This window comes from Protopterus annectens, chromosome 1.part1 (assembly GCF_019279795.1).
Source record: "Protopterus annectens isolate FY-2018-M chromosome 1.part1, PAN1.0, whole genome shotgun sequence".
NCBI classification, from domain to species: domain Eukaryota; kingdom Metazoa; phylum Chordata; order Ceratodontiformes; family Protopteridae; genus Protopterus; species Protopterus annectens.
The window spans coordinates 1,211,705,056-1,211,725,055 of NC_056726.1; the positions used below are offsets into that span (position 1 = coordinate 1,211,705,056).

The 20,000-nt window shown below is 41.2% G+C and overlaps 1 protein-coding gene across 1 annotated transcript in view; it reads right to left on the minus strand.

Annotated features, from left to right (window-relative positions):
- The window catches only part of LOC122809287 (deleted in malignant brain tumors 1 protein-like), a 471,120-nt gene that overhangs the window by 139,055 nt on the left and 312,065 nt on the right, over positions 1-20,000 (minus strand). The window contains exon 4 of the mRNA XM_044080667.1: positions 3,728-4,024. Coding sequence (XP_043936602.1) covers positions 3,728-4,024 — 297 coding nt within the window. The remainder of the gene's footprint in view (positions 1-3,727; positions 4,025-20,000) is intronic.

The following is a 20,000-nucleotide window of genomic DNA, read 5'->3' on the forward strand; positions in this document are numbered from 1 at the left end:
GGAACTACATACCTATGAACCTGACTGGCCTTATCTGCAAGGCCAGGGAGTGAATATGGACCTTATCAAGAAAGATATAGATAATCTCTAAACACTTGATCCTACTCAGTTTGGATTTGTCAAAGGGAGATTATGCCTGCTAAACCTGGTGGACTTTTTCAAGACGGTCACCAAGGCCCAGAATGAAGAGAAATCTATGCATACAGCCTAGCTAGACTTAGCCAAGGCCTTTGACACTAGCCCCCACTCAGGCATCACTGACATACTCACGTAGCTAGGTGTCAACTCTTATATCATTAGATGGGTCACTAAATGGCTCACTAATAGAACACATATAGTCAAAATATGGGAATCCATTTTCCATAGCAGATCTGTAACCAGTGGTATTCCTCAGGGATCAGTCCTGTTACCCCTACTGTTTGGAATCTATTTCTCCAAAGTACAAGCAAAAACTAAAGGTCTGTGGCTGACAAAGTTTGCTGATGACTGCAAACTGGGAGTGGTCATAGGATCTCCAAATGATGTCAGCATCCTATGAGAGGGTCTTATGCAAACAAATGACTGGTGCCAAACTCATGGCCTTAAACTCAATGCAAAAAATATATTATCATCCCATTCAGTAAGAGTGATGTTCCTACTAACTACCACAACAATAACAGCACCCTAAGTATGCATTCAGTAGTGACAGACCTGGGCACACAGGTTGACAGCAACCTTACCTTTGATCACCATGTCTCCACAGTGGTAAGAAGGGCATTCTGTATTGCTTATCTCATAAGTAAGAGCATTTCCTCCAGAAAAAAAAGAAGTTATAATCTCCCGGTACTCTTCCTTCATCAGGCCAATAATTCAATACAGTGCCTATTTTGGTATGTACCTTTCCAAGCATCTGCAGCAATTGGATAGACCACAGAGGTTCCCTACAAGGAAAATTCAAGGTCTTCAGCATCTATTCTATGTGGATCATCTGAAATTGCTGTCACTTTATTCTGTTTCATACAGACTACTCAGAGGTAATCTCTGCCTTGCATATAAGGCGATCTCTGACCCCACTTTTTTGGAAATGCTGCATATCCCCAAGTCAAATGGTACACAGATTACTCACTTTAAAGACCTTAACCTGGTATGTGACATTAACAGAACCTGCTGGAGGGACAGACTTGTCTCCCAGAGGTTAACACACTTTAGGAACAGACTCCCATTTCATTTTAAACAGAGCACCTCACTGGCCCTCTTCAAACACCATCGGGACGATTAGCTGGGTAACCGTAAATTCACCTGGGGGTTCCACCTGTATCCCCCTTGGATGGGGAAATCAGTGCTGATCATGGAAATAAGGGTATAACTTGACTAGACTTGTAAGGGCCCTAAGGCCATTAGCCTAGTAACTTCTTATGATCCTATGATCCTATTAATATAGGAGTATAGTTAACTGACACCAGCTTTGGACTCTATTTTTATTTTGCTTCTGTAATTTGATATTTTACAAAACTAAAAAGAAGGCCTTTGTCCAGTGAATTATAAAGGAGTAGCCTGAATGGTCTAGGTGTGAGGCTACTTAACACCTGCCATCAGTCCTGCTGGTGGTAAGGATGAATCTCCTCATGCCGGACACTGTGTTACATTATACAATGTATGCATTTTAAAAATATATTTCACTTCATGTAAAGTACTTTTTCCTCTTTAAACAGCATGCTGATGTCTGCATCACTATGACTTATGACCTTGTATTCAAATTGCTGAAGCTGCAGTCTGCATCACTTCACTTTTATTTGCAGTTACAATTTCAGTTTTATTAATTGATTAAGTCAGATGTGGATGGGATATTGATTTTACTGTTTTTCTCAAGAAGGACTACATATTGATTATTTATTAGACAGTTGATTTTATTAAACTGTTGATCAGGACTTGGTCAATTACAACTAACTGATCAAGTCCCAACCCATCAGAAAACTCAAAAGAATTCAAAAACAATGTTATACCCCACCTCTCATAATTTACTATCTGTGAGATAGTACAGTTGTGGGGGAAACTTAATTACCTCAATATTCTGCAGTGTAATCAAGCAGTCATAATAAAACAATGTTACATGGAGGAGCAAGCCCCCTGCACCACACATACCCCCATGTCTGTAAATATGATATTTCTAAGATTCACCAAAGTACAAAAGTAGGGAAAACGAAAAACTTCCTTATCCCACCAACACCAGTTCTGCATTCCCACTATATAACATGCATGTGTGCCATTAAGAAATGTACGCTTTGTCCCCTGCCAGCTCACCATCATACCACCCCGTCAGACCTGGCCCAAGTATTCTGATGGAATGGGACCCTCCTGTCACTACTACATTAAATCTAGAAGACAATAACCTGTTGGGAGCCCATTCTAAGTAATGACAGCAAACTCAAATGAGTTTGGACAGAAGCATTTATAGCATCAACTCTTGTTTTTTAAGAATAATGGTGCTTGTTCTGTTGTGATTTCTGATGTACTACACTGACTTCTTGTTGCTGAGCCATTCTTTTTTTATGGTAAGGCAAGCCTTCCTGCTAGCCATTTTTTAGGATTTTTGCTCAGCTCTTGCATCTATAATATAATATAATATAATATAATATAATATAATATAATATAATACAATATAATATAATATAATATAATGGGTCTACTTCAAATGTCTGAAAACTCATTTTACAGAATTTCATTTGACCAAGACCAAATTACCTAATTTTCAAAATACTGAAAACTCATTTCACTGCATCTCATTTTACTGAAAGCTTACAATGCTGAATTTCAAAGTACTAAATTTTAAACCATAGACATGCCCACTTACAACACCAGTGACTAACTCCTTCCAGAACTTAAAAACTACTTACTCATCTTCTTAACAGAAAGTGTACAATATAAAACCAAGCTAGGTGAGGGGCTGTGTGCCCCACCTCCCTAACTATATATAGAAATTGTAGGATCGCACGCTGTCTTTCAGCTTTTCCCGGTTAGGGGTCACCACAGTGGAACTCCTGTCCGCTAATGATTGGCAGTGGATTTTTACGGCAACAAGTTGCCAGCCTGATGCCCAACCTTCAAAGAAGGCACGCCCATTCATGCACCTACCTGCATGTCTTTAACGTCACGGGGAGGACATGCAGTCTCCACACAGAAGGCGCTCCAGCTGAGAATCGAATGGGAGAACCTCTTCCTGTGAGGTGAAAATGCTAACCACTGCGGCATAAACTCTAGGATTGCACTACAGTTGGGAAAAGGGCGTATACCTTTTATTTGCCTTACAGTACTCTACACGCTGCCACTACTGCTGGGGACACACAAAATATCCACCATATTACTTTAGATACTTCACATAAAAATGTAAAGAGACATACCCACATTTAGAAACACTACAACAATACCTTCTACATGACTATTGGTATTCTGACAGTCAGCACTTTAATTTACAGTAATTCTTTTTATGACAAGCAAGTCACAGGTGAAGGGAAACCCACATCATGTCTATGGCTTAAAATTCAGTGAAATGAGTTTTCAGTATTTTGAAAATTAGGTAATTTGGTCTTAGTCAAATGAAATTCTGTGAAATGAGTTTTCAGTCATTTGAAGTAGACCCAATATAATATAATATAATATAATTGCTCATTATATGTTAAATTTGGATAGTAGCTGTCTAAGGACATATAATCAAAGGTCACTGGCAAAGATTTCAGTGAAAATGTCATACCTTTACACGAAACAGCTGCAGCCTGTCCACTTGCACATATTTTCTGGCCATACACCATTGGGCAGTCTGAAAATGCCTCCTCACTGCCACAGCATGCAACATTATCAATCCATCTGGTTGCTGTTGGGTATGGAACTGCACTTATGGATACTGCTGACAAGTTTGCCACCTGTCGACAAATAACATTGCCGTCAGTCTTATTCCATGAATCCCAGCAGATGGGTACCCAGGAATCACCGACTAGAACTTCGACCATCCCATTATAAATGTACTTCAGTCTCACTGTCGCATTGATCTCTGAAGGAACAAGAACATAAGATATGTTACTTAACAAAACATTTAGCTGTATAATTGTTTTGGAATAGCAAGGTTCCTGAAAATTTAGAGTGATGAAAAATACAAATCTAATAGTAAGGTATGATCCGATCCTAGTTCTCAAAACTAGATGTTAACTGCAGCCTATATAATATGCCTAATACACTTTTACTCATGACATGGCAATTTAGGTTATGAATTAAAATGATAGATCAGTGCATGATCCACTACAAATTGAAACCGTGCCCTGTACAAAATATATTTATGTTATAAGTACTAAGTAAGGGAGATAAATTCTTTTAACTTCCCTCTTTCTGACCATTTTTTTTCCTTTGGGTCTACAAATGAGGTGTCTGACACTTTGTAATAATACTCCATTCTTATTAGAGTGTAGCTGTTGCAGAACAAGTTCCATCACAAACTAAGGCACGGCAAATGTGACCCACTGAGGCACTGCATACAGTCCCACAGAGGCACTGCATACAGAGAGGTACTTTATACAGTCCCACAGACACACTGTGTACAGTCCACAGACGTGCTGTATACAGTCCCACGCATACAGTTTCACAGAGGCACTGCATAGAGTCCCACTGTCTGCAATCTTCTTTTACATGTAAGACTGTGAAAATATGGCCAACTATAAAGTTAGTGATGCTACTAATTCAAAAGACAACAATGAGCCATTCTTCAATTATATTAGAAAGCTCAGAAGTAATCAGTAACTCCATAGTGAACTCATCTATAATGGTACCTCCTTTGAGCTCATCTGTAATGACACCTCCTTCTCTGACCCCAAGCAAATTGCTAATATTCATGCCGATCCAAGCAAAGGGAAAAATGCTACACAGGCAAACCACTCAAGAAAGACTCACCCAAGCTAGAGCCTCCACTGTGTAATAAATTAAACTCCTGTAGTGCAGGCCCATGGGATATATGCTTATGACCCTTTAAGGACATACCAGTGTTTCAGATACATGGCTTCAGGACACCAATGAGTTTTACCTTTTAATGGTACATTAATGGATACATTCAGACCAATAAAGTAAAACCCCGCTAGCTGTAGACACACAATGTTTTGGACTTTTTATAACCATACCTGTGCAGAATAACTGGATTGTTTTGCTGTACTTTACAAAACAGGATTTAAAACCCAGTAGGATGCCCATAAATATTAAAGTACCTGCAAATTATCCCAAACAACATCCAAGCAAAGAGTAAAAAGGTGACACAGAGAAACCATTCAGTAACAACTGCAAGGAAGAATCAGCTAAATTAGACCTTTCAGTTTGTTTTGTTGCTGAAGCATCTACCAAGGGGGGGGGGGGACACTGAGAGAAGAAAGGAGCCACTTTTGAGATTTTAAGTATTTTCTCCTGATTTTTTGTTTAAAATTTCTGCTTTGCCGCCTACTTTTCGGTGTTTTCCGGCTTGCTAAAGTTGATATCTGTATTAGAAACAGTATTTAGAACACATCTAGAGCCTGTTTACTGCATTTCCTGTGTTGCACTTAATTTAAAAATTTTTTTTCTTAAAATTGCATTTTACCTGACTCTGGCCTAGCACTCAAGTGTGGGGTCGTTTATTGCACTGTTCTGACTATTTTGCTACATGTGTATCTCTGCTACCTTTAAACTAAAACAAAAAAAACAAAAAAAATCTTGCTTTTTTCCCACTTTCTGAAATTTAAAAAGTTCAGTTACAGATTTGCTGTTCTGAACTGTTTGTAAGTTTCTTGGAGGCCAGTGCTTGCTTGGGATAAAGGGAAGTCTCTGTGTTCATCAGTGGCAGTGATTAACACTGAACAGCCTGCCTGCTCCTGTAGGAGTGGTTACTGCCTAGAAACTGTAGTTTTATTGGCCATTTTGGGTCAATTCCAAACTCCTTGATCTCTCTCTCTCTTAAAACCCTGCTACTTCGTGGTTTTGTCATCTTTCCAGGCTTGATAGTTGTTGCTGAAGCACCTACCAAGGGGAGAAAATGCTGAGAGAAGAAAGGAGCCACTTTTGAGATTTTAAGTATTTTCTTCTGATTTTTTGTTTAAAATTTCTGCTTTGCCGCCTACTTTTCGGTGTTTTCCGGCTTGCTAAAGTTGATATCTGTATTAGAAACAGTATTTAGAACACATCTAGAGCCTGTTTACTGCATTTCCTGAGTTGCACTTAATTTAAAATGTTTTTTTTTTTTTTTTCTTAAAATTGCATTTTACCTGACTCTGGCCTAGCACTCAAGTGTGGGGTCATTTATTGCACTGTTCTGACTATTTTGCTACTTGTGTATCTCTGCTACCTTTAAACTAAAAGAAAGAAACAAAAAAATCTTGCTTATTTTCCCACTTTCTGAAATTTAAAAAGTTCAGTTACAGATTTTCTGTTCTGAACTGTTTATAAGTTTCTTTGAGGCTAGTGCTTGCTTGGGCTAAAGGGAAGTCTCTGTGTTCATCAGTGGCAGTGATTAACACTGAACAGCCTGCCTGCCCATGTAGGAGTGGTTACTGCTAGAAACTGTAGTTTTATTGGCCATTTTGGGTCAATTCCAAACTCCTTGATCTCTCTATCTTAAAACCCTGCTGCCTCGTGGTTTTGACATATTTCCAGGCTTGATGGTTGTTGCTGAAGCACCTACCAAGGGGAGAAAATGCTGAGAGAAGAAAGGAGCCACTTTTGAGATTTTAAGTATTTTCTTCTGAATTTTTGTTTACAATTTCTGCTTTGCCGCCTACTTTTTGGCGTTTTCCGGCTTGCTAAAGTTGATATCTGTATTAGAAACAGTATTTAGAACACATCTAGAGCCTGTTTACTGCATTTCCTGTGTTGCGCTTAATTTAAAATCTTTTTCTTTTTTTCTTAAAATGGCATTTTACTTGGCTCTGGCCTAGCACTCAAGTGTTTGGTCATTGCACTGTTCTGACTATTTTGCTACTTGTGTATCTCTACTACCTTTAAACTAAAACAAAAAAAATCTTGCCTTTTTTCCCACTTTCTGAAATTTAAAAAGTTCAGTTACAGATTTGCTGTTCTGAACTGTTTGTAAGTTTCTTGGAGGCCAGTGCTTGCTTGGGCTAAAGGGAAGTCTCTGTGTTCATCAGTGGCAGTGATTAACACTGAACTGCCTACCTGCCCCTGTAGGAGTGGTTACTGTCTAGAAACTTTTTGGGCTAATTCCCAGCTCTTTCAAGTTCCCTGCCTTAAAACCCGCTTTTGCACGATTTTGCACAGAGCGCAGCATCGGACAATGCCTCTTAATTGGGTTTAAAGTATTCCCGGCTCCACAAAGTCTGCTCTTCACTTTTTCCCTTAGAACTGTTCTAAATCTCAAAGTAAGCACTCTATTTTAATTCTAAAGCCCTGCACTTGATCTTATAAGTAATCTTATAAGTAAACACTAATTAAAGCACTACACCCTCTTATATTCCTTATAAGTACTTGGCTCCCTATTGGTCCTTTCTGATCAGTCAAAAAACTGTTCCCTATACTGTTCTGGCATGTCCAATAGTCAGTTTTGGGTTTACTCTCCAGTCCAGCTGGTGAATCTGGGTATCTTGAGGCAATGTTACAACTGCTTTATGTACACAGACCACCCTCTCCTCCTCCCACCAAACTCAAATATATGTGAGAGATGCAACTATATAGCCAAACTGGAGGCTGAACTCTCTCAACCCAGTACTGGCACAGTCAGTCAAGAGAAGAAGGTAACCACACACACCACTATTCCAGTCTCACATAGACCTATCACATCAGCAAACCAAACACATAAACACACAAAAACATACTCGGAGGCTCTAAATAAAAATCTGCCAATGCAGCAGAGAACTACAAAGCAGACATCCAAACAACCGCTACCCCGCAACAATACCCACGTATCACATATTTCACAAAGTCAGTGTGCCACATAGCCACAGCCCTTAAGGCTAAACAACACACCTAACACACTTCTAATAGGGGACTCTATTGTTAGACACACTGACGTCCCTCTCACCAGACTGAACAAGGAGAAGGTCACTGTAAGCTGCCTGTCGGGTGCCAGGATCCGCCACATAACACAAGCACTCAGGTCACTCCAAAGCAAGTACAAATATGACTCCGTCATTGTCCATGCTGGTGTGAATGACCTGAGATGTACCTCCCTGGACTACATGAAAAGAGACATAGAGGAGCTCTCTGATCATGTAGCCCAGACTGGTATGACCCTGACCTTGAGTAGCATCTTGCCTTCACCAAGAATGATGTCACAGTATAAAGACAAAATGATCAATTTTAACAATTGGCTAAAGTATTGGTGTCATTCTAAGGGGATTCAGTGTCTGTCAGCCTGGAATGACATGCTTGACAAGCCACGTTGCTTCGCTAGAGATGGCTTGCACCTGTCACCCCTGGGCTTTCGAATACTGGCTAAGGCTCTTGCCACCCCCATAGTGCCATTTTTAGGCAAGGCTCAAAAGACAAACCCACCTCCTTAGACAGCACAAGAAAAAAAAAAAACTAAGGGTAATGCTGCTCAATGCCAGAAGTCTAAACCTCAAGATGCACGCACTCTAGGCTCTCCTCAGTATGGAGAATATCGATATCTGTGCAGTGACAGAGACCTGGTTCAAGGCCCCAGAGAGCACCCCATCACTACCAGGTTATACCTCATACCATGCTTTTCGGCCCCAAAACTCAGACCGAACCACAAAAGGAGGGGGAGTATACATATTCATCAAAGATACCCATACCTCCAGGTTAGTGGCACTACACGAAGCATCGGAGACCATCCATGTACAGTTAACAGTGGGAAAAACTGCCTTTCAGTTTGTAGCCTGCTACAGACCACCCTCCCAAACTCAGGAACCCCATCCGGCCTTCCTGAGAACACTGGAGAATATGAAGGTCTCTCTAAACACAATAATATTGGGTGACTTCAGCTACCCAAACATCGACTGGGAAAACTACTTAAGCCCCAACACCCTTGCCCAATGGTTCCTAGAATTTATAAACTCAAATGCTATGGAACAACTGGTCACCACTCCCACAAGAGGGGATAACATATTGGACCTGGTCATCACCAACGTGGGGACTCTGTGTTCCACACCAGAGGTATGTCCCTCATTGGTAAGATCAGACCATAAATTAGTCTCACTGGACATCCATATCCCATCCCCACCCCCAGCCAAGAAATCACGGTGAAAAATTTCTCAAAAGCAAATTTCACACTTCTCAAAACCAAGGTGGAATCCTTCAAAGCCACCGGGCCAGTGGAAAATACTGCCTAAACAGCAGAATCCTTTACAAATGCATTCTATGGACACCTACAGGAATGCATGGATCATGCTATCCCAAATAAAACCAAGACTCACTCCTCCAAAGGCAGGAGACCAGTCTGGTGGACTCCGGCCATAAATAAGCTATACAACAGAAGGAGGAAGCTACTACATGATAGAGCAAAATCCCAAAAAGGGAAGGCATCTCTGATCAGTACTAGCAAGAAACTACGATCCCTCATAAAATTGTCTAAGGCCAGCTTCGAAAGAAAAATTGCACAAGACACTAAAGATAATCACAAGGCCTTCTTTAGTTATGTCAGGAATCTGGGGGGCAACTGCCAGATATGCTCTGAGTTAGTACAAAATGACAAAAAATGCACTGATCACACAGACATTGCCAATATCCTGGCAGACAGGTTCAGTGCAAAGTTTTTCCTCCCTTCCCCCCCAAAAGACCAAATGTCTATCCCGACAGAATGTAGCCTCCCTGACATCACAAATGCACAGGTGAGAGCTGCCCTCTCCAAAGCAAAAAACACAGCATCAATGGGACCAGACGGTGTCCCGGGCTGCATTTACACGAGCTACAAGAAGAACTAAACCCTCACATAAAGTCACTGTTCAGTCTCAGCCTTGCTACAGGATATGTACCCAAGGAATGGCGTACAGCAACAGTGGTCCTGCTCCACAAAGGTGGTACCACAACGGACCCAGGAAACTATCACCCTATAAGCTATGGAGCGTATCATCATGGAACTCATAAACAAGGACATTGGTAACCTCCAGACACTGGATCCCACCCAATTCGGCTTTGTTAAGGGCAGATATTGCCTCTTGAACCTGGTTGACTTCTTTGAAACAGTTACCAAGGCCATAGATGAAGGGAAGGTAGTCCACATGGCCTACCTGGACCTCAAAAAAGCCTTTGACACAATACCCCACTCGGGCATCATAAATAAGCTCACCAGCTTAAATATCAACCCCTATGTCACAAGATGGGTTGCAAACTGGCTCAGGGATAGAACCCACATGGTCAGTATTGCAGGTGCCATGTCAGACTCCAAACCAGTTACAAGTGGCATCCCACAAGGCTCAGTCCTGGGACCTCTCTTGTTCGGTATATACTTCTCTGAGGTACAGGCTAATACGGGAGGACTATGGCTGACCAAGTCCGCAGATGACTGCAAGCTGGGCACCATAATCGACTCCCCAGCTGACACAAGCATCCTCCAAAAGGGTCTCACAGAGATGGATAACTGTTGCCAGAGCCATGGCCTTAAGCTAAATGCAAAAAAGTGCATAGTCATCCCCTTCGGGAAAAACAAAGTGCCCACAAATTACCACATAGGTGGTAATCCATTATGTATGGAAGAAGTAATTAGGGATTTGGGGACCCAAGTAGATAGAAACCTCTCTTTTGACAATCACATTGCCAGAGTGGTTAGAAAGACCTTCTATATAGCCCACCATATCATGAAAGGGTTCACATCTAGAACAAGAGAGGTCATTGTGTTCCTCTACTCATCACTCATCAGGCCCATAATTGAATACAATGCCCCATTTGGGATGTACCTTACCCGACACCTGCAGCAACTGGAGAGGCCCCAAAAGTATCTCACCAAGAGGATCAAGGGACTCAAACAGATGCCCTATGCAATTCGGCTAAAGAAACTCCAGCTCTACTCAGTTGCTTACCGCCTACTCAGAGGTGATCTATGCCTGACGAATAAAGCCATGTCCAACCCAGAATTAATGGACATGCTCCACCTCAGGAAATCCAAATCCCTTAGAGCTACACGCTCCAGGGACTTAAACCTCAGCACAGAAAAAAATAGGACATGCTGGAGGGACAGATTCATATCCCAGAGGCTGCCCTCACTCTGGAACAGAATCCCAGTCCATGTTAGGCAGAGCCCCTCACTGACCTTCTTCAAGAGAAATCTTGACGAGTGGATGGGAGATCGTACGTTCACCCCTGGGATCTCTTCTGTGTCCCTGCTAGACAGGGGCACAGTAAACTAACCTTAAAATGGCTATCTTCTGTGACCTACTCTACAGAGGCACAGTAAACCGATCTAAAAGGGTGGCAAAAGCCAAACACACTCTGGCTAGGTTTGTAAATGCCCCAGGGCAGATAGCCTAGTATAAACCTATGAACATATGAACCTATAAAACCCCTGTAGTGGAAGCTATGTATGCAGATAACCCTTTAAGGAGATACCAGTGTTTTTTTTGCATGGCTTCAGAATGCTCATAACTTTTTACTTTTTAAGTAATTACTAGTACATTCAGGACAATAAAGCAAAACCCAATAGCTGAAGAAATTCCATGTTTTGAACCTTTTATGACCTTGTCAGTATGACAAAAGTGAATTGTTTGGCTATACTTTAGAAACACAGGACTTAAAACAGCGTAGGGTGCCCATAAAGATTAAGGTACCTGCAAAATATCTCAAACAACATCCAAGCAATGGGTACAAAGATGATTGCAAACTGGAAGAGGTTATTAAATCATATTCTAATACTTACATTTCCTAACAAAGGCTGGACTAAATGAATGCTTGGTGTATTATTCACAGGCTTACCATCAACACCCAAATATAGTATAGATTCCTTTGGTAAATCTAGCATTACTTCTGCTTACCATGTAGATAACTTTCTCCTTAAATGTGACACCATCATCAGAGATTTGGGTAAGTATGCTGATGACAGACTGTCCTTTGACTACCATGTTTCTGTGGTGGGTAGAAAATCCTTCTATTTTGCACTGCTTATCCTTGTCCTCAAGGTCCACAGAGGTTATAGTCTCACTTTATGCATCCCTTGTCAGGTGCATCATTGAATACAATGCACTCTTCTACATGTATCTCACTATGCAAATAAACCAGATTGAGAGACCTCAGCACTTCCACACAAAAAAGATCTCAGGTTTCAGTAGCCCAAGCTAATCTGATAGTAGAGGGCTTTTAGTCTAAGTATCATGTAGACTCATGAGGGTTGACCTCTGCTTAGCCTTCTATACTATGAATGACCCAGCGCTCCAAACTCCTTCTCCTAAAAAGGGCCAGTGGTAAAGAAGCACCTGTTTGACAGACCTAAGCCTGCACATCCACATTGACAGCATCATATGACATGACAGATACCTAATGCAGTGTCTCCCCCATTTCTGGAATAGACTATTTTTACCTGTTAAGCAGAGTACTTCCCTAGTAACCTTTAGAACCAGTTTGGATGACTGGATGGGTGTTCACAAGTTTGCACTGGGTATATGTAGAGAACATCCACTTAATGGGGGCATTTATAGTCTCTCACCGGTACTGAGGGATGCTGACCATAAACCTAGCAAGAATCTATTAACCTATGAACCTTTGGTGGCTGGTAAGCATGTGCTGTCTTCACATGGAATACAAAGGGAAGCATGGCTATGGACACTAAAGTATGTGTAACTTTGACAGTACTTGCCATATGGGTCTTCCAGTGGCCATCAGTGAGTACTGTGGGTGTGTCACAGGCATCTGCCTTACATATACTACATCAGTTCCTCAATGTTATACTAAAGCATATGGAGGAGCATATGTGGTTCTAAAGGAGCATAGGGGAAGGAAACAACTATGAAGGAATTATACAAAACTGCTTGCTTCATTGAATTTCTAGGGGACAATGATTTCACCCACATCACTATCAATGCCCTGCTTGGGGTACATGGGCAATGGTGTATAATTCAAAAAGGTTTCCACTCCAGCAATCACCAGGTCATGTGCAATGCACGGGGTATTATATACAAAGCATCTGTGTGCCATCCAGGCAGATCCTGTGTTTCAAACATCAGGCGCACATCTAAATTATATCACTGGTTTGGGTGGAGTGACCTCCCACAGGAACATCATATTTGACATACTGGATATGTTCTGGAGCTATGGATTATGAGAGTGATATGACATTCACAGACTATGACTGAGATGCAATACAACACCACACTGTCACAGACCCACAACACAGCTGATAGTGTGGTTGGATTGATGAAGGCCTGCTTCTGCTACTTAGGTACTGTTAGTGGTGCCCTGCACTATGCTATGGACACCTGCAGAGAGATATTTGCTGCTCATCATAGTGATATGCAGACAGGTACAGCAGGGGATTGCCATCAGAAGACAGACTGACTGAAGTCAGAGTTGGAGGGTGCCAGTTAAGGATTGTATGGAGGACCTGACTACAGAAGAAGACCATACAAGGCAGAGGTGGGTGAAATACTCTTCAACACTGTCAGAGAGGTTGTATGTAGTCCACAGCCATGGGACAGATAAGTAACAACAAAGATTAAAGCTGGTGTATTACAATACTGCACCCAGGCTATGCTGTACAGTGCAGTGAATGACCATGCTGTTCATCAGACATCATCTATCCAGATAACACAGCAGTGAGGCAGTCACCACTGTCATTATATGCACAAGTGCGGAATGGAACAATAACAGGAATCAGCAGTGGGCACAGTGGTATTGGGCTAAGGCTGTGAAATGGATGTGATTTGGCCAGGAGAAGAAGAAACTGGTATACTGTGAAGTGAGCGGGTAGTGCTTCCTGAGACAGGTAGGTGTCCAATAGTACTGGGTACTTGTTTAGAATGGGTTCTAGGGACAGATGTATTTGCAATAGGTGTGTGTGTGTGTGTGTGTGTGTGTGTGTGTGTGTGTGTGTGTGTGTGTGTGTGTGTGTGTGTGTGTGTGTGTGTGTGTGTGTAAGACGTGTTCTGGGACATCAGGTGGGAATAATGCAAGCCATGATGGCTGGATCTCTCTGAGAAATGTCATTGTTATCAGCACTCAGTGGTGTGTGGTGAGGAGACAGTAGCAGTAAATGTCCTTGACCTGTATTGTGGAGTGGGCCTACAGTGGATGGAGATGAGTAGCAGCCATGGGAACAGTGCCAGACCTACCATCTAGAATAAACTAGCCTATGGTAGCAGTAACCGCACCCATGTGCCTGTCAAACATGCCAGTAATTTGGGTGATAACCCATGTAGGTCATTCCTCTGGACACAAAGTATACCTTTAACATCTACCATGGCATTAAATGCATCTGCCTGTGCCTGGATGACACCCTTGTGCATCCATTATGTAATTCACACTGTGGCACCTAGATCAGGAAATGAGCTGGAGCCATGGCAATGCCTACTACTGGCCCTTATACCTCTCAGCTTTACAGATTTTTGCCTCATATTTTTGGTCTGTTCCTCAAACAAATTGTGATTTTCAGGACTTTTGTATCAAATCAGTGAGAACTGAATTCACTAAATAATGACAGTCATTTGAGTTTCAGACTTCACATCCTTCAGAAAATGCATGGTAACTCAAAGCCTTTTATTCTAGCCACCTTCTAAGTTTATAAGAGCAATATTTAAAATGTGTCCCTATTTTTAGGGATTTGTCTCCCCATTATTTTGGCTTTGTCCAGATTTTATGAACCATGAAGTTCAGAGCTATGCTGAGCCCATTACTCCCAACACATGTCCCATTAAGGCTACACAGTACCCAGTAGGTACATGGGCAAGGGACAAAGGTGATCTCTGAGAAGGTTGTCAGGAATGATCTGTCCTACGACAGCTTCTGGAGTGGGGCAATTTCACAGACAATGGGTGTGGGTGGTATTGTGCCCTCCACATTCACCACTGCCAAGAACTGCATCACACCCGCAGACTGTGCTACTATAAGGCTGCTATCATCATCAGTGTCCAATGCAGCTCTGTTATCAGGTATGCATGTTCTATAGTGTACAACCCCATAATCACAGCACCATTGAAAGCTGACAGATAAACAGCTATGTATAACACAACTAATATGTGACAATCCCACTTTCCTGTGATCTAATACAGATATCAGCTAATGCAAAGAATGCAAACAGACAAACATACCTAGGATGACATGACTTCTACCTGTGTCCCATATATGACTGTACAGGAGATCTGCTGTCGTTAAGCGTCCCTGAGCTTACAGTGAGCTTGCACACAGGTATAGTAATGTGTTACTGACACGTGAAAATATCAGTCTGGTGCACTCCTGACAGAGAAATGGAATGATGCCTTCGGTTTAACTCCCACCTCCAGCATCTGCCGGGTATCAAGGTCTTTTCAGTTTCCTCAGGTAGGGATAGTGTAACTATGCCATGGTGCTGGCTAATAGTGTGAACCTAACATGGAGCAGTATTCTACCATCACCAAAAATGATGACACAATATAATCAAATGGTAATTACTAATCAACTTTAACTAGTGGCTTAGCTTTTGGTGTCACTCAAGGGGAGTCATATATATATATATATATATATATATATATATATATATATATATATATATGTGTATATATATATATATATATATATATATATATATATATATATATATATATATATATATATATGTATGTGTATATATTATACATATAGATATTTATGGGTCAACATTTGTATATCAAAAATCCACAATACTGAAGAGTGGAAGATTGAGATGAGAAGTACGAAACTAAAAATTACAACCCGGATAAGTATTCCCAGGGCAAGTAAACACTTGCTCAACACAACATTAATACACAGTGCACCATATAACACCCACTCCCCAACTATATATACCAACTCCAGGATTGCACTACAGTGGAGAAAAGGCATAACTTCCAAGTTCGGACAAGTGTGTACTTGCCATAAGAATACCTAAAAGGTTTGTGATTTTCAGTTTTGTCCTTGTCTCGATCTTCCAGTCTTTGTTATTGTGGATTTTCACTATACAGAAGTAGACCTGTACAAATATATATATGCCTGGTATTTGAAGACTGGCACCCCTAATTGATTTGCAAGGGATGGCCTGCACCTCCCTCCTCATGACTTCCATATACTGGCCAGGACATTTTCTTCATCAATAATGCCTTTATAGGCAAGGTCGCTCTCCTCAGGTTACCTAACTAGCCAGATGAAATCAAGATTACAAAAAGCCAGCGCCGCTCAATGCTAGAAGCCTAAACAGGAAACTGTATGCCTTAGAGACATTTCTAATACTTGAACATATTATCTGTGCAGTTACTGAAGCATGGTTTATTATAGTGATAGTACCACTGCACTGCAGAGTTTCAATGCCTACCACACTTTTCAGACCCAACACTGAAAACAATGGTGCTATTCAAAGGGGAGTGTCTGTATTCTTTAAGGAAGGAAAATGAGTTTGAACTCCTCCATATCCTTCTCACTGTAAATAAACTCAATACTACATCATAGCAAACTACCATACCCCCTCCTTGACAGCAAACTACCGTACTTCCTCCTTGACTGCAATCTACCGTACCCCCTCCTTAACAAACTACTGTACCCCCTTCTTGACAGCAAACTACAGTATCCTCACCTTGTCCTCTGCAGCCCTCAATGCACATCTAAACAAACTGACATCCCTCCCAATTCAACCCAAAACTATTCTCTTGAGTGATTTCAACTATCTGCCCATGGACAAAGATTCCTGGACTTCTTAAACCAAGTAGGGGTACTAAAATATTCGGTCTAATTCTCATCAATCCCCCCTTCCACCAAGCTCAACCCCTTCAGTTACTGCATCACTTGGCAAATCTGACCACTGTTCAGTAACATTCATTATGAGGGTAAAACTAGATTTACTACAGATCCCTTCTGCTTTTAGAGACCACTCTTAAGGCAAATTTTCTACAGTTAACTTGCTACCTGATGAAATTCATGCACCCTCCTCACCTCAATGATCCCATCTTGCACACTACCACATTTATGGATAATGTATATGCCCATCTCAAATTATGCATTGAGGAGTTGGTCCCCACATGACATAAACACAATGTCAAGTTCGGGAATAAATCTCAGTGGTGGAATCTACTACTAACAAAGTATACAAAAAGAGGAAGAAACTATTAGCCCACATGAACAAACTTAATACCCACTCATCTAGAGGATAGCTGAAAAAGATCACTAAAGAACTTGAAAGCAAAATCAAATCCTCAAAAAAAATATGAATTGAAAATTGCCACCCATGCTAAGGACAATCACAAAGTGTTCTTCAGCTATGTCAGAAACTTTTAGAATTAATGCCTGGTGTACACACGGCTAATATATAGCAACACATACTTTCCCATTCAGGATCCACTGGCTGACAGATTCAGTTCAAACTTTACTCCTGCACCTTCCATAACTTTCCAGAACATATTACCTTGCCCACACAACCTTCTCTGATTACTTCTGAGCAAGTCTTGAGTGCTCTCTCTAAGGCCAAAATCATTAACTCCATGGGTCCTGATAATGTGCCAGACTGCCTCATTGTAAGTACCAGACACTGCCTTACAGACCGGCCTCTCCAGTGGATCTGTACCAGAGGTGTGGAGAACTGATGTAGTCATCCCACTCCATAACAGGGGATCCTTTACTGACTCTTGGGTCTATACACCCATAAACCTCATGAAGGTCCCCCCTGTGAAAGATAAAATGGAAAGTTTGCTGGTTGTTCTGTGACCACCTCTCTGGAGGGGAGTGGAGGCTGCTTCTATGAGAGTGGCTTGGAGAGATCCCCATGGGTATCATGATACTAGGTGCAGTTGGTGATCATATTTGAAGTTAGCATCTCCTATTATGGATGAAAGATTCATAGTGCTGTCTGGGCATGACCATCTGGCAGTCAAAGGCAGAGCTAGCTCACAATGTCAGCCATAGCAGTGATTAACATCTTAGAGGTCTCTCCTCTGTGTTAATAAGATATATCTATCTATTCTGCCCTATCCCTCATGAAGCTCTCACTCTCACTCCCTATACCTTATTGGTAGTCCAGTCTCCCATCACCAATTCGTTTTCCTGTACCAGTCTGTTTCCCTTCACTTTTGCCACCTCTTTTGTTCCTATACATCCTGTGTCAGTTTCCATTTATGTTTTATGTTTGTTTTTCCTGCCCCTGCTACCTCCTCTACATACTCCTTTCAGCCATCTCCTTCTGCCTTCCTCATCGCAAAATGAAAAATAAGCACTCATCCCTCCCCAAAAAACATCCCCCGCCTATCTTTTTCTTCAGGTTACCATTATGTGTCCTCCTCTGCTTACTCTTGTATAATTTTATTTATTTTATTTATTTATTTATTTATTTATTTATTTATTTATATTTGTTGACCGGGAGTGTCCGACTGGACGTAGGTCCATTTTCAGTGGAGGCCCGGGGAGAAAAGCTCCACAGTTAAAATAAACAGACCGTAGTTACATTGGATTACATAGCGATTAGCAATTTACATAGCAATTACTTACAACATATTTACAGATGAAGAACCTAGTACATCAGTAGACAACTAGAATCTTTACCTGTGAAGTACGTAACAATAATAATTTCTGGCTTTCCTATCTCCCACTTTCCTCCAAATGTATAGGAGTTACTGCACTGGCCCTCTGTGGCCTGCTCAAAGTGACTAGGTTGCTGATATGAGGAACTTTATTGGGCATATGAGCATGCATAGCCTCAGGCACATTACCTCAGTTTGCCTATTATGTAGGTCATGTGACCACCCTTACAACAGCTACTTCTCTTCTGCTAGTAGAATGACTGTTACTATCAACATGGATGCAGTTACCATGCAGCCCTTTGTCTTTGGGTCCCAGTGTTATGCTGTTATAATACACAGGAATATAGGAGCATAGAAACAATCCTAGGCAAATGTAACATAGAATGATGCACCCTTAATGCAAAGTTGAGGATAAAAAAAAAGTCTTTGGAGAATTGAGGATAAAAAACAGGCCTTCAATGAGATGAGGGCAAAAAAAAGCCCAACTGTAGGAAGATACATCTCCTTGGTACAGTCACTAGCACACACCGACCACACACCCAGCTTCAGCACAAGCACAAATAGTGTACTGATAGTTATTTATGAAACCCTGATATCCTTGTGGCTTCATAAATAAATATTAGTATAGCAGATCCACCCCTGTAGCACCTGTTAATTTTGCCTCCTTTCCTCACTTATGACACTGTGGTAAATGATCAGAAGTATCATAAAATGCCTAAGTGCCTAAGCACATACATTTTTAAGTAGACACTCTTTTTGAGTACATAATAGAGTACACTTTTCAAATGAAGCTTGACCATACATGAAAACCCTGGTGTAAACTTGTGTATGTCCAAAAGATTAACAGTAATCTTAAAGGTATCCAAAGGAGCACCTTGTTTGACCTACAGTAGTACATTACTCCACAGGATGGGAATACATTGAGTTGGAGGCAAGTCTTGCTTACTTGTTGGTGTAGATTTAGAAACTTAGTGCAGCTGTTTCGCAGAGCACTGGATTTTGAAGAAATATATGTTAAAAAGGATTTGATCTTTCATGGCTCAACAAGGCATAGGTCACCCGGGAGAGGCTGGTAGGTTACTGAGTATAAAGGAAACAGTGCTAATCTGTTGGATAGTTGAAGGTTTTAAGGCCTTTAATTGTCTTGGTTAGCCCTTCCAGTTGAGCAACATGCTTGGGTATGTACATATGAAAGGGGATATTGTACTTGATGACTGGTCAGATAAGGGAAGAGCTCAATAATATGATGAGTTCTTTGGATCCTGAGGATATTCCCTTGGAAATTAATTGGGCTAGATAGAATGTTTTCTTGACTATATTGGAAGTTTGATGACTGAATGAAAGAGAGTTGTCCACAAAATTACCTGTGTCTGTAATAACTGTATCTGTCTGAAAAGGAGTATCGTT